The following is a 12,911-nucleotide window of genomic DNA, read 5'->3' as shown; positions in this document are numbered from 1 at the left end:
ATTTTCCTCTAGATGAACTCATCTAGTTGTACACAATAATTTGAACTTGCTAAACCTTTCCTGTATCCCCTTTTTCCTGGTAGTCAAGGAAAAAACCCCAAATATATCGATCTATATTGTATAATACACTTACACATATATTACACATATGTAATATGTATGTAAAATACACATATAACACACATGTAATAAGTATGTAATAATACACATTTATTACATATACACATATATTATATATATGCCAGGCAATTGCATGGCATATATTTTTTTTAATGTTTTATTTATTTCTAGGAGAGAGAGAGAGACAGTGTGAGCAGGGGAGGGTCAGAGAGAGAGGGAGTCACAGACTGAAACAGGCTCCAGGCTCTGAGCTGGCAGTCAGCACAGAGCCCGACGCGGGGCTCGAACCCACGAACCGCGAGATCATGACCTAAGCGAAAGTCGGACGCTTAACCGACTAAGCCAGCCAGGCGCCCCATGGCATATATATTTTATAAACTGCCTTTTCACTTAGTAATAGATTATGATCATTTTTCTATGCAATAAATATAAAATTATTTTTAATGGTTGCATAGATTTCCATTGCACGGGTTAGTATAGCATAATTTATTTAACGGCACCCTATTGGTGTCTTTAGATTGTTTTTATCTTTAAATTATACATATCCTTATTTAACTGTTTTATGTCCTTTTGTTGAAAGCCCCTTACAGTTACCATTCAAAATAGGCAGGAATAATGAATGAATACACGAATCCATGAACTCCTAGGGATAGCCTAGATGCCTACAACTAAAATTAGATTGCATTTGAATTATCATGTATTGTTTATGGCGCTGACATTGTCGAGATGAATAATTTTTTTCTCTCTCTTAGGTCCCAGCCAAAATGAGCGAATCTTCTTCCACTAGTTTTTCCGTGATTCATCCAACCTCTTCTGAAGGTCAACGTCCTTCCCCTCGTCATCTGAGCCTCATGCATCCTGTTGTGGCCAAAAAGATCAGCTTCTACAAAAGCGGGGACCCGCAGTTTGGTGGGGTCAGGGTGGTGGTCAACCCTCGCTCCTTTAAGACATTTGATGCTCTGCTGGATAACTTGTCAAGGAAGGTGCCCTTGCCTTTCGGGGTGAGGAACATCAGCACCCCTCGGGGAAGGCACAGCATCACACGCCTGGAGGAGCTGGAGGACGGCCAGTCGTACCTGTGCTCCCACCGCAGNGCTCCCCTCCCCCGGCCGCCGCAGCCGCCGCCGCCGCTCCCGGCATGCTACGCGCGCCGCGGAGGCTTGTGGTCTTTAAAAATGGCGACCCGAAGACGAGGCGCACGGTCGTTCTGAACCGAAGGGTAACCCAGAGCTTCCAGGCCTTTCTGCAGCACCTGATGGAGGTCATGCGGTTCCCGGTGGCCAAGCTGTACGCCACAGACGGAAGGAAGGTGAGTGTCCCAGGGGCTTCTCACCTCAGAGCTCCCGGTGTGAGATGGAAGGAAGCCCTGGAGGAGAAGGGCTTCGTGTGTGTGTGTGTGTGTGTGTGTGTGTTCCCACCCTTGCGGGGTGGCGGTGGCTCACCTGGCTGGGTGGCCCCATTGTTCTCTGGTCGGAATCCGGAGAAGCTACCAACATCAGGGGCTCTTGTTAATTCACTTTCTCCCCCTTTGTGCCATCCCTGAGCACAGAGTGGTATAATGTCTTAGAGTCCAGTCGCGACAGTATTTCTTGAAAAGCCTTGGCCAAGAGTGATATCTGTTAAGTAGAGAAAGCATTTTTTTCCTGTGATCCCTGCTGGAGGGTGGGGGAGCAGGGGAGAGTGCCCCCTGCAGCTGACAGCATGTTCCCCAGGCCGTTTCTCAGCTGGCCCAGGGAAGATGTTGGACTACAGCTGGGTATTTTGGTGGGGAATCAGAGGCAGTACTGCATACCATTTAAAGGTGTCTTTGGTGGGGCACGTGGGTAGCTCAGTTGGTTAAGCTTCCGACTCTTGATTTCCGCTCAGGTCATGATCTCACGGTTTTGTCAGTGAGCCCCACATCAGGCTCTGTGCTGAAGGGTGGAGCCTGCTTGGGATTCTCTCTCTCCCCTCTGCCATTCCTCTGCTCTCTCTCTCAAAATAAATACACTTAAAAATAAATAAAACAGCTATGGCAGAAGATAGATCTCTTCAGAAGACAGAGTGTGCTGGCTCACCCCGATACTTGGTAACTTTGTATGCGTTATTGGTGCTTGAAGAACGCTTGGTGAATGAAAGAATGCTTTCAAGTTCCAGAGGTTGTTGAATTCATCCCTTCTGCTATAAAATGACCATATGAAAAGAACAAAGTTTCATGTTGCTCATGTGAGGACCTCAACTCTTGGGTTTTTCCAGGTTCCCAGTCTCCAGGCTGTGATCCTGAGCTCGGGAGCTGTGGTGGCAGCTGCAAGAGAGCCATTTAAGCCTGGAAATTATGACATCCAGAAGTACTTGCTTTCTTCACGATTACCAGGGGTCGCTCGTCATGAGTTTACCAAGGGGACTGCTAGGTCACAAAGCAGAAAGAGTAAGTCACTTAAATACGTAGCCCTTATTTTTAGCCTTGGGGTGTGTGTGTGTGTGTCTGTGTGTGTGTTTTAGCTACAATATATTAAAGAACGGACAATCCATGCTTAAGTGGACAGTGTCCTTCATCACATGAGAGAAAATGAGGAGGGGGCCAAAAACATTCTAAACTGGAATTGGTCATATGTATAGTCGGAAAGAGTCGTAGAGATTGTATGATTTTTACAGATTTTCCCAAATTGATCAATGACATATTTGTTTAAATTGATGAGGTACGTCTTTTTGGGGGGAGTATATGATACCTAGATTAAAAAATAAAAATGCCAGCATTTCTTGATTTGGAGAGGAGTTCTATGGAATATTTTATAAGGGACATTTCTGCTAGTTGTAGCGTTTCCTGCAAATAATACTATGCGGTATCATAGCTGACCTCAGCAAGTTAGTTGAGTGACTGTATTTTAAAAAATCTGTAACTACATATGAACTCTATTGACAGTTCCGTAGGAAATGCTGCACACCATAGCATTATCCTTTGGGTAGGGGAGAGGAGGACTTGTGGATGCCCGAGTGTGGGATGTGCTGTTAAATTCTCTGTGAAGGCATGGCTAATTGTATTATTTATTGTGCTCAATATTTTAATCTCATTATTCATTGTGCAGTTTTTTGAGCTCTTTTGCTATAAGCAACTGAGTGCCATTTGTACTTAAATTTTGGTTTTTATTTAGACATTGAATAATATACCCTCTAAGTAGTATTAATCCCTCTACTTATTGCTAACATGGGTGAAATTCATCTGTTAGGGATATACTCAATAGGTGCCTATTAAGGATTCTATTTTGTAGGCATTAGCTGTCAGATGTCTATTAAACATACGGTAGTACTCTTTCACTGCTCATTTTACTAAAATGATTTTATTATTTTGTGTTTGATATGGGTTGCTGAATATAATTTTTGATGGTGATAGGCATCTGAAGATTTTGTTAAGTTTTATTTTAAAAGGTTATAAGGGAAACATTTTCATTTGCAGTTTTCGTAAATGTATACCAAAAATAAGAGAACATATTTTAGGCTTATACTCTGAAATGTTAAAGGTATTTAATTGATGCCAAGAATATGCAAATATATGCAAACTGCTAATAAGAATTTGATAGAGTTTACAAAGCATGAGCACCAACCAAAGTTATCGTTAGGATGCACATTAAAAATATAACCAGCTATCTGGCTCTGTCTAGCTCTTTGCTCTTTTATGCCCTGTATCAAATCAAATGCACTAATTATGCAAAGTGATTGCTAAATTAATAATTATTAGTTGATTAATCTTGACATTTATTTATTTAAGTGTTTATTTTTGAGAGAGAGAGAGTTTGTAAATGAGGGAGGGGCAGAGAGAGAGGAGACAGAGAGCTGAGAGTGCAGGGCCCAATGTGGGGCTTGAACTCGTGAACCCTGAGATCATGACCTGAGCCAAAGTCAGAGTGAGCCACTGAGGGGCCCCAATTAATCCTGAGTTTTAAATAAATTCCAAGACTGTTTTAGCTTTCATAATGCTGTAGGTGTCTCTCTTGTCTCTTTACAAAGAGGAAAATAAACATTACTGTAACTTTTTACTTGCTTGTTTGCATTGATAAGCAGCAGTTGGTTAGACTCCAGTTTTAGTATTGGTAAACAAAACAACAAAACAGAATCCCACAATTTTTTTTTTGTTTGTTTAGAATAGTTAACAATTTCTACTTTATACTTATTGAAATTGTCTAATTAAACTAATTAAAATTAAAATTCTGTGAATCTTGTTATTGAAATAGGATTATAGATTTCTCTTTTTATTTATTTTTATTTTAAGTTATTCATTTAGTTTTGAGAGAAAGAGAGAAAGAGAAAGCATGTAAGTGGGAGAGGGGCAGAGAGTAAGGAGAGAGAGAATCCCAAAAAGTCTCCGCACTGCCAGCACAGAGCCTGATGTGGGGTTTGAACTCACAAACGTGAGACCATGACCTGAGCTGAAACCCAAGAGTTAGATGCTTAAATGACTGAGCCACCCAGGCGGCCCTATCGGTTCTCTTTTTAAAAATAGCTTGTAAAGATGCAGCAGATATTACAGTGAATTCAAGCAACAAATGAATACATTGAAGTGAGAAACCTACTAATAACATCTTACTATGAAATTTAGAAAATGTGATATTTTTGTACTAATTCTTTTTTTTTTTTTCTTTGCTGCCTCTTCTACTGGATATTTATAACTTCTCTATTTTCTACACTTCGATGTGGGGCATCTTTTACTCTTAAAATCTTGAAAGTGAGCACACGTGTGCCTTCAAGCTCAAGGTCCCAGATTTATTCTGTTTCTTCTGACAAAATGCATAATAATGATTGCTATTCAGACCATTATTTTACTTCTCAAAATTACTTGGCCTTGGAAAAAAATGCTTCTCAGAATTTATTGATATATCCTTCTGAAGATGATATTGAGAAATCAATTATTTTTAATCAAGATGGCACCATGATAGTTGAGATGAAAGTTCGATTTAAGATAAAAGAGGAGGAAACCATAAAATGGACCACTGTCAGTAGAGCTGGTCTTTCTAATAATGATGAAAAGAGTGAGGTAGGCCGTCTTCCAGGAAGAACAGATGATCCGTCATCTGGATTAAAGATTGCAGCATGCTCACTGTCTGCAGATGTCTCATCTCTGCAGAAAAGCGATACTCTAGAGGGCAGTTTGGTGGAGGAGGTAGACACTCAAATGACAGATCGGGAGACTGAAACTGGCACCTCTGCTAGCTGGGAGAATGCTGCTATGGACACAGACCCCATCCCGGAAACTCAGGATCAAGCAAAGCATCATTTTCATCGGCCTCCTACACCTGGGCCAAGGCGGGTGAGACAAAAGAAATCTGTGAGAGGGAGTGTGACTTTGGTATCTGAAACTGAAGTTCAAGAGGAAATTAGACAGTTTTCCTATAGTGAAGAAAGGGAAGATGGGGAAAACAAATCTGAGTATCACATGTTTACACATGCCTGTAGTAAGATGTCATCAGTATCTAACAAACCAGTGGTTGTTCATATCAGTAACAATGAGCAGACAGAGTCATCTTTAGAAAGAAAAAAGGAAAGCAGACTGCTCAAGTCAGGTACAGTACATGCTGATGTAGAAATTACAAGTGAAGAGATGTTAGAGGTGTCTCATAATAATGGCTTGCCACGGGCCATGTCAGAGCACTCGGTTGTGGAGGGCAGTATAGTCAATAGCGTAACATCAGACAACAAAACTAGTATCAAAAACTTAAGACCTTATGGTAACACCAGTGATGGATTCAGTCCTGTGTTAGCAGATACCACTCATTGTTTAAGGAATGACTCTGGAACTGACATAACTAATTTTGAGACCCCAGCTTGTGGAGGGTCCTCCACTCTCACCACAAGAGTTGACAGACTACTTAATGAATTTGCTCAGTGTGGTTTAACAACATTTCCAGCAAATGAAAAGCAGATTTCATCATCTGTTGCCAGCAAAAAGAGGATGAAATCTCAGCAACAGGTGATAAATTCTAGGCATCAGGATGGGAAGATCGCAACCAAAGGAATTCTTAGTAAGAGTAAGAGAATACACAAAGGAGGTAGAATTGCACAGGAAATCATATTGGAGGGTTCACATGGTCCCCTTAAAGGAGGAATACTTTGTGAGGAGGATCTCCATGCAAGTGGTATGGTAATTGAATCAAATTATTCTTGTTCCAAAAGTAATCTCACTCTTATGAATTCCAAGAATTTCCTTGTAAATAAGTTAAGTACTGTTCAGAATCCTAAGAAAGTTCAAGGACTTTTAGCCAAAAGAAAACCCAGACCACTAAACAAAGTGAGCTTAGGAGGACTTACAAAAAATGAGATTGGTCAAGGAGATAAAATATTTCCCCATAATGACTTTAGGTGTTGCAAAAATAGTTTGGAAGATCAGAATTTATTTCGTGTGTTTAACTTCCTTGAGCAAAACCCCAATGCTTTTTGTGGACCACAGACTCAAGCAGCAGAAGCATCTTGGCATTTGAGAGGAATGACAAAGAGAAGTTTAGTTTCAAAAGTTAATAATTCACACATAAGTTTAAAAACTCAGAAAAAACAAAAAGGAGAGAAGTTGAAATTAAGTACCACTGTAAGTAAACAGCATGTTACAACCAGGGCAGATTCCGTAGCTTCTTTGAAAAAAGCTATTTCTCCTGAGGGTGTCAGCCATCATTCAGCTCAGAATTATATACAGAGATGGTTGCAGAACATAAATCCACATCCCACCTTGCAACTTAGAAGATCAGCTCCAGTACGCAAGAAGGGAAGGAGTGTGTTAAGTCGTAACAATTCCCAGTCAAGTTCTGGAAAAGGAAGTAATTTTGTTATGGAAGGTAATAAACATGTAAGTAAAAATGCTGGTTTGACAGGAAATAATGTAAGTAAAAAAGTAGATAAATCTTTTGACAAAGATAACAGTGAAGAAGGTACCGAAGATCTCCGTGAGGGGCAGGTGGAGTCTCTGAATGATGCTTACGTGCTTCCCTTGCATGAAAATTGTGCTTTGTCACAGTTAGCTATTGATGATCATAATACGAAAATCCAGGTATGTGCTAAAAACTTAGGATCAGAGGTAAACCTTGTTTACCAAGAAATAAACGTAGCTACAAAAAGACACAGTGTGGAGGCTGCTATTCAAGTAGATCTTCTAGAAGAAGACACTCCTAAAGACCTTTTACCAGTCCTGTTGCTTCGCCAACTGCAAGCTTTAGTTCCTAGTCTTCCTAAGACTCAGAATGGAGTTGTTGAGATGCCAGGTTCGCTTGCAGATATTCCCTTTCCTTCTTCAATATGTAAGTCATATACTAATGTCCTCCTAGCTTGGCTTCTGGTGCTAACCTTAAAAGGAAGTATAAACAGCTTCTGCCAAGGTGATGCTCACAAGACTACCAACAGAACTTCAGAAATACTTGCATTATTAGAAGTCCTAAAGCAAACTGCCCTCATAGAGGAAGCTGATGAGTTGAAGGCTGCTGTTGCCAGTTTGGTGGAGTCCACCGCAGATCAGTTTGGACTCACTGAGAAAGAACGAGACATGGTTCCAGTAGGACTTTCTGCTAGTTGTTCCACAGCCAACATTCAGAGAATTCCTGAGTGCACTGGAAATGGAAAAACACAGAAACTCTCCTCTGTAGATGGAGGCTACTCTGCCAGTGAGGACTGTGCCTCTGAAGTCTGTGTTTCAGAGGGGGCTTACTCTACGTGTGAGATGTGCACTGTGAATAAGACTAACCCTCCAAAAGAGGCTTGTAGCCTCAGTGACATTTTTTCGCCTATTGAAGGTGAGAGCATAGAACAGACCTCCATGAATAAGGCTGGTTCCCTAGGAGAGGTCTCTTCACTTACTGATGCTCTGTCTTCCGATAAGGCTTGTGCTTATGAGGAAAACCATGTTTGTGAAGCGGCTTGCCCAATTGGTGAGGCCTATGTTCCCAACAAAGACAGCAATACCAATGATTTTTTAAATTCCAAAGAAAACACACGTGCTGATAATTTTGAATTGACGGAACAAACAGAAAGAGTTGATGAAGTTCAGAAAGACCTAACTATCTTGGCAGACCCTGGGTGTAATTGTGGCTTTAATGTTTTGGTGTCACACCAAAGTATCAGCAATTTAGGCCACTGTGGCTTTCCCCTAAGTGAAACTGAACCAGAATTTGATAAGCAACATAGTTCCCTAGCTGAGTTTAAAAATCATTCATTAAAGAAATTTCAGAGTCAAAATGCATATACATCCTCTGATAGGGAAGACTCAAAGACTTCTGAAGAACCAAGCTCATTAACCAATAGCTTGACATCCAGTGAAAGAAACATTTCAGAATTGGAATCTTTTGAAGAATTAGAAAACCAAGACACTGATATCTTTAATACAAAGATTAATGCAGAAGAACAAGCCACTGAAGAGTTGAGCCAAAAAGGATTAGAGGCTAGTAAAAATTTGGAATTGATCGAAGTCTCTAGCAGGAACATTACAGAAGAAAAAAGAAATGGTGTTATTTGTGACACGATCAGTAGGCGGCTGGCAACACCACCATCTTTAGTTTTTTGCTATGATTCTAAGCAGAATAGTGAAAAGGAACTCAATGAAGGAGAAACTAAAATGAGAGTAAAAATGATGGTGAAAAGCATGGAAAGTGGAAGTTATTCAGAGTCTTCTCTTGATTTTAAAAATTGCTTCACAAGACCAGTGACTTCTGATTGGTCAGAATTTAAAGAGGACAGTGAGAATGAACAGCCATCCAGTGATGGCCCCAATGGCAGTTGTGAGGAGATTGCCCAAGAGAAAGAATACAGTAAAGGATTTGTTAAAAGGACAATTGAAAAACTTTACGGTAAAGGAGAGATTATTAAACCACCTTTTTTTCCTGGGTCTGCACACAGATCTCAGGTTTGTCCTTGTAATTCTGTGGAGTTTCAGTGTGCTAGGAAAGTAGGTCTTTATAATTCTGAAGGTCAGTCATTTGGCTCTTCTGAACAGGTATCTAGTAGTTCATCTGTGTTGCAGAAATTTCCAGAAGAAGGCCAAGATAAATATGACTTTAATGATGTGAGGGCCAGTTATCATGGGGGAGACAGTGTAGGACATGGCACAAAACGAGGTGATCATCACAGAATTGTCAGAGATCTAGAGGAAGGAATACTGATTGATAAAGGCAAGTGGCTTCTGAAAGAAAATCATCTGTTGAGAGTATCATCTCCTGAAAATTCTGGCTTATGTGGCAATGCGGACACCACATCAGTGGATACTCTACTTAATAATAGCACTGATGTACCATATTCACATTTTGGAAATTTGGCCCCAGGCCCAAACATGGCTGAGCTATCCTCTTCAGAATTAGAGGAACTGACTCAACCCCTTGAACTGAAATGCAGTTATTTTAACATGCCTCATTGTAGTGACTCTGAGCCTTTTTGTGAGGATTTGCTAGATGTTCAAAATAAAACTTGTGCCAAGGAGAGAATACCAAATGATCACGTGGAGGAGAAAGCTAGTCGTAAGTCAGAAAGAGTATGTACATCAGTCACTCATGCCTTTACGTCCACTGGTAACAAAGTCCATCCTGTTGCTGATGATACTATTAAAAACCAACCATTGCCTGGTAATAATGTAATTCATGGTGCACTTCAGGAAGGTGATGCTCTGGATAAACTCTATGCTCTTTGTGGTCAGCATTGCCCAATACTAACTGTGATCATCCAGCCTATAAATGAAGAGGACCGAGGATTTGCATATTGCAAAGATTCTGATATTGAAAATTTGTTGGGTTTCCATTTATGGATGAAAATACACCCGTATTTGCTGCAATCGAACAAAACCATGTTTAGAGATGAGAACGATAAAGCAAGTGGTAGAAAAACATTTATTGATAATACCATTGATGATACATTTAATCGGTTTTATTTTAATAATCTATTTGACTTGATGGATAAAAGAAAATTAAGAAAACTAAAACAAATTAGCTCTTTGGACTTAGGGGAAGAAAATAATTTAAAGAAATTTCAATTATATTTAAAGAAAGGGTTTTGTGTGGATTTCTTGCACCCATCATTGTTGGTTGTGGATGTTGTGAATTCAAATACACAGGACCCCACCAGTCAGACAAATGAAATCTTTCAAGTAATTGATGAGAATAACAACTTATTAAATAACAGATTCCGGAACTCAAGAACAAATCTCAACCAAGTGGTAAGAGAAAATATCAACCATCATTTCTTTGAAATGCATAGTCAAGCCTGCCTATTTTACAAAGTTGAGACACCTTTAAATATTAGCAACAGAAATATATTAGAAATATTTTATATATTTGAGGATGAAAATCTGTTCATTTGGGAAGAGGAAAACTGATTTGACTGGTGTTGAAAGCACTGATGAACAAGAGGATTTATAATTTTAATGTTAGCACAGCCTTTTTAAATCAGTGCATTTCCCCCGCTCATAGTAAGATGAAACACAAGGGATGGATATAGACTAGATAACCTCTAAAAACTTTCCACTTCTTTAAAATGAGCTTACTCTAGAAAGGTTGCACTTGGATAATCTGGTTTGACTTTAAGTATTCCACTGTTCTTCATTTTTCCGAAAATCACAGACTCAGTTTTTATTCTGTAATTTTTGAATTTTCTGTGTGTTTTTCCCTGAGCATATATAATTTTCCTACAACTGTGATTTTTCTTCCAGGACATCATAAATGCCCTAAGGACAGGAATCATTTTTTTTTCTCTGTTTATATTGTCTGTTTTTGTGCAAAATGTATATTGGTGAATAAAATGTATCGGTGAATAAATGGAGTAGACATAGTCTCAAATGTACTTCATTTATTAATTTTAACTACTGATTTAATTAAGGTATGATTGTAAGATTTCTGCAACATTCTTCTAAGTTTCTTGGGCCAAATGTCTTGAACCTAATTACTTGGGAACATCTACCTAATGAACTTGCAAGCATTTCAGTGGGACCGAATTAACCATGTGTTCTCACGATTAGAAAAAGATTCTTTACCGGTATGCTTCTTCTCTAGTACTTTGCCTAGAAATTATAATCTTTTAAACATTAGTAAAATGTCAAGAAACCCAAATAAGTCAGAAAAAAAGGAAAAACTTAATGCATGCTCTGTGAAGAAAAATTAAAGGAGCTAGAATGACTTAACTTGGAAAAGAAAAGAAAAAGGTGACTTTAAAATTCTCAGAACTGAAGAACTTCTGTGAAGAGCTTGACATTTTTTTTATGTTCAACTGCATTAATAAAAAATTTATTAGATGAAAATAAAAACATGTCTAGAAGGATAAATAAATTTGATTAGACCATATATTGCTTGTTTTGAATACTTGTGGTATTTTGCCTGGGATTTATCCAGGGAACCTTTTAAGTGAGATTCCTCACACTTCATGATTGTATAATGGTATAGAAACAAATCTGATAAACCATTAAAATCTATGTTTCTTATCTGAAACTGACTCAGAGTAGAACAGTTAATGTTTTTTGGAGCTACATATGGAGGTGCTAAAATAACTTAAATTTGGCATTGAGTCATTAAAGGTAACTAATTACATAAAAAATATCAGTTCAGCATGAGTCATAAATCCATAAACAAATAAGAGTTGCTGTTTATTTCACCAGATGAAGACTGCCTCTACATAGAGTATGCCTTTTCTACATTAGGTGATGTGCTTTTCTCATTGACAAGTGGAAGTTGTGGTGTTACATAAGCTTCTGTACTGACCAATGAGAATTTTGTTGACATAAAAGGGTTGAAATTGTGGAGAAATAATAGAAAGGGGAGAAGAATTAATGTTAATTTTGTGTGTACTTTATAGTAGGGTCTGTGGTAGTCTTACAGATTTATTAAACGTAAACACCTTCCTCATAAAGATGCTGTGAGTTTGGCTTTGCTACTCCCTTTTTATAGGTGAGAGACTCTAGAGCAGGGAGGTAAAGTATTTTCATCAGTCGTGCACAGTATCATGTCAGAATTTGAACCCATACCTTTGAACCCACAATCTATTTTTAATACACCCTTATTCTTTTTATATGAAGAAAGAGTGGTAAAGTGCTTAAAAAATTTAGTGCTCTCCCCAGTGAAGAGAGAGAAGGAAATTAGTCTTCTTTTTAATTTGGAAAGAGAATGATATTTAGATGTATCAAGGAATTGGGGAATCACAATAGCTGGGAATGTTTGGGAAAATATGGCATGGAGCATCTGATTTTTAGCAATTTTACTGCATATGTTACATTAATATAACACTCCTGGGTGGGCCCAGATGATATTGGGGAAAAGAAATTGAGAGTGACATACATAAATTAGTAATGCATGGCTGGGTAATGTTCTTATTTAAGATAAATGGGTTCATATGCATTGAATTCTGAAATTCAGAATCACATATCATGTTTCTATCCCAGTTTTAGCATATTGCTTGGCACATGGGAAACACCTAGTAAATGTGTGTTGAATGGTTATGGAATGATTTTGAATGCTTTTTCTTTACCCTTATCTTCAGATTCATACGTGTAGGGGATTATACAAAGAGGCTGAGAGATATATCTAAGTTTTTTGTATTTTATGAAGCAATAGTTAAATCATTAAAAAGGTCTCTGGAAGTAATTTTTTTCTTTTAAACATTCAAATGATTAAACGTTTTTTTTCCCCACAAGATTTGCATTGAGTGGTAGAAGACTCAATGAAACTTTAGAAGAAATTTAAGAATGTTATTCCACCAACTTGTCTTTTGCCTACTGTGTTTTGGAGAATATGGCCAAGTTAAGAATCTTGGAATCCAGGTGGAATGGTGTAATTACTGTATCTGGCCACAAGATGTCAGCTGTGCTATGC

At 38.6% G+C, this 12,911-nt stretch overlaps 1 protein-coding gene across 1 annotated transcript; it reads left to right on the top strand.

The window, feature by feature from the left end:
- The first annotated feature begins 884 nt into the window (after positions 1–884).
- On the top strand, positions 885–11,390 carry LOC144232240 (oxygen-regulated protein 1-like). Its single transcript, XM_077765018.1, is given in 5 exon segments — positions 885–1,239; positions 1,242–1,429; positions 2,356–2,527; positions 4,821–10,425; positions 10,427–11,390. Coding segments are annotated over 5 exon segments (6,366 nt in total). The 3' UTR covers positions 10,473–11,390.
- Positions 11,391–12,911: the final 1,521 nt, after the last annotated feature.

Source organism: Crocuta crocuta, unplaced genomic scaffold, assembly GCF_008692635.1.
Source record: "Crocuta crocuta isolate KB4526 unplaced genomic scaffold, BGI_CrCroc_1.0 scaffold94, whole genome shotgun sequence".
In the NCBI taxonomy this organism is placed as follows: domain Eukaryota; kingdom Metazoa; phylum Chordata; class Mammalia; order Carnivora; family Hyaenidae; genus Crocuta; species Crocuta crocuta.
The sequence above is the reverse complement of the archived record's forward strand: the minus strand, read 5'-3'. Positions and strand labels throughout refer to the sequence as shown.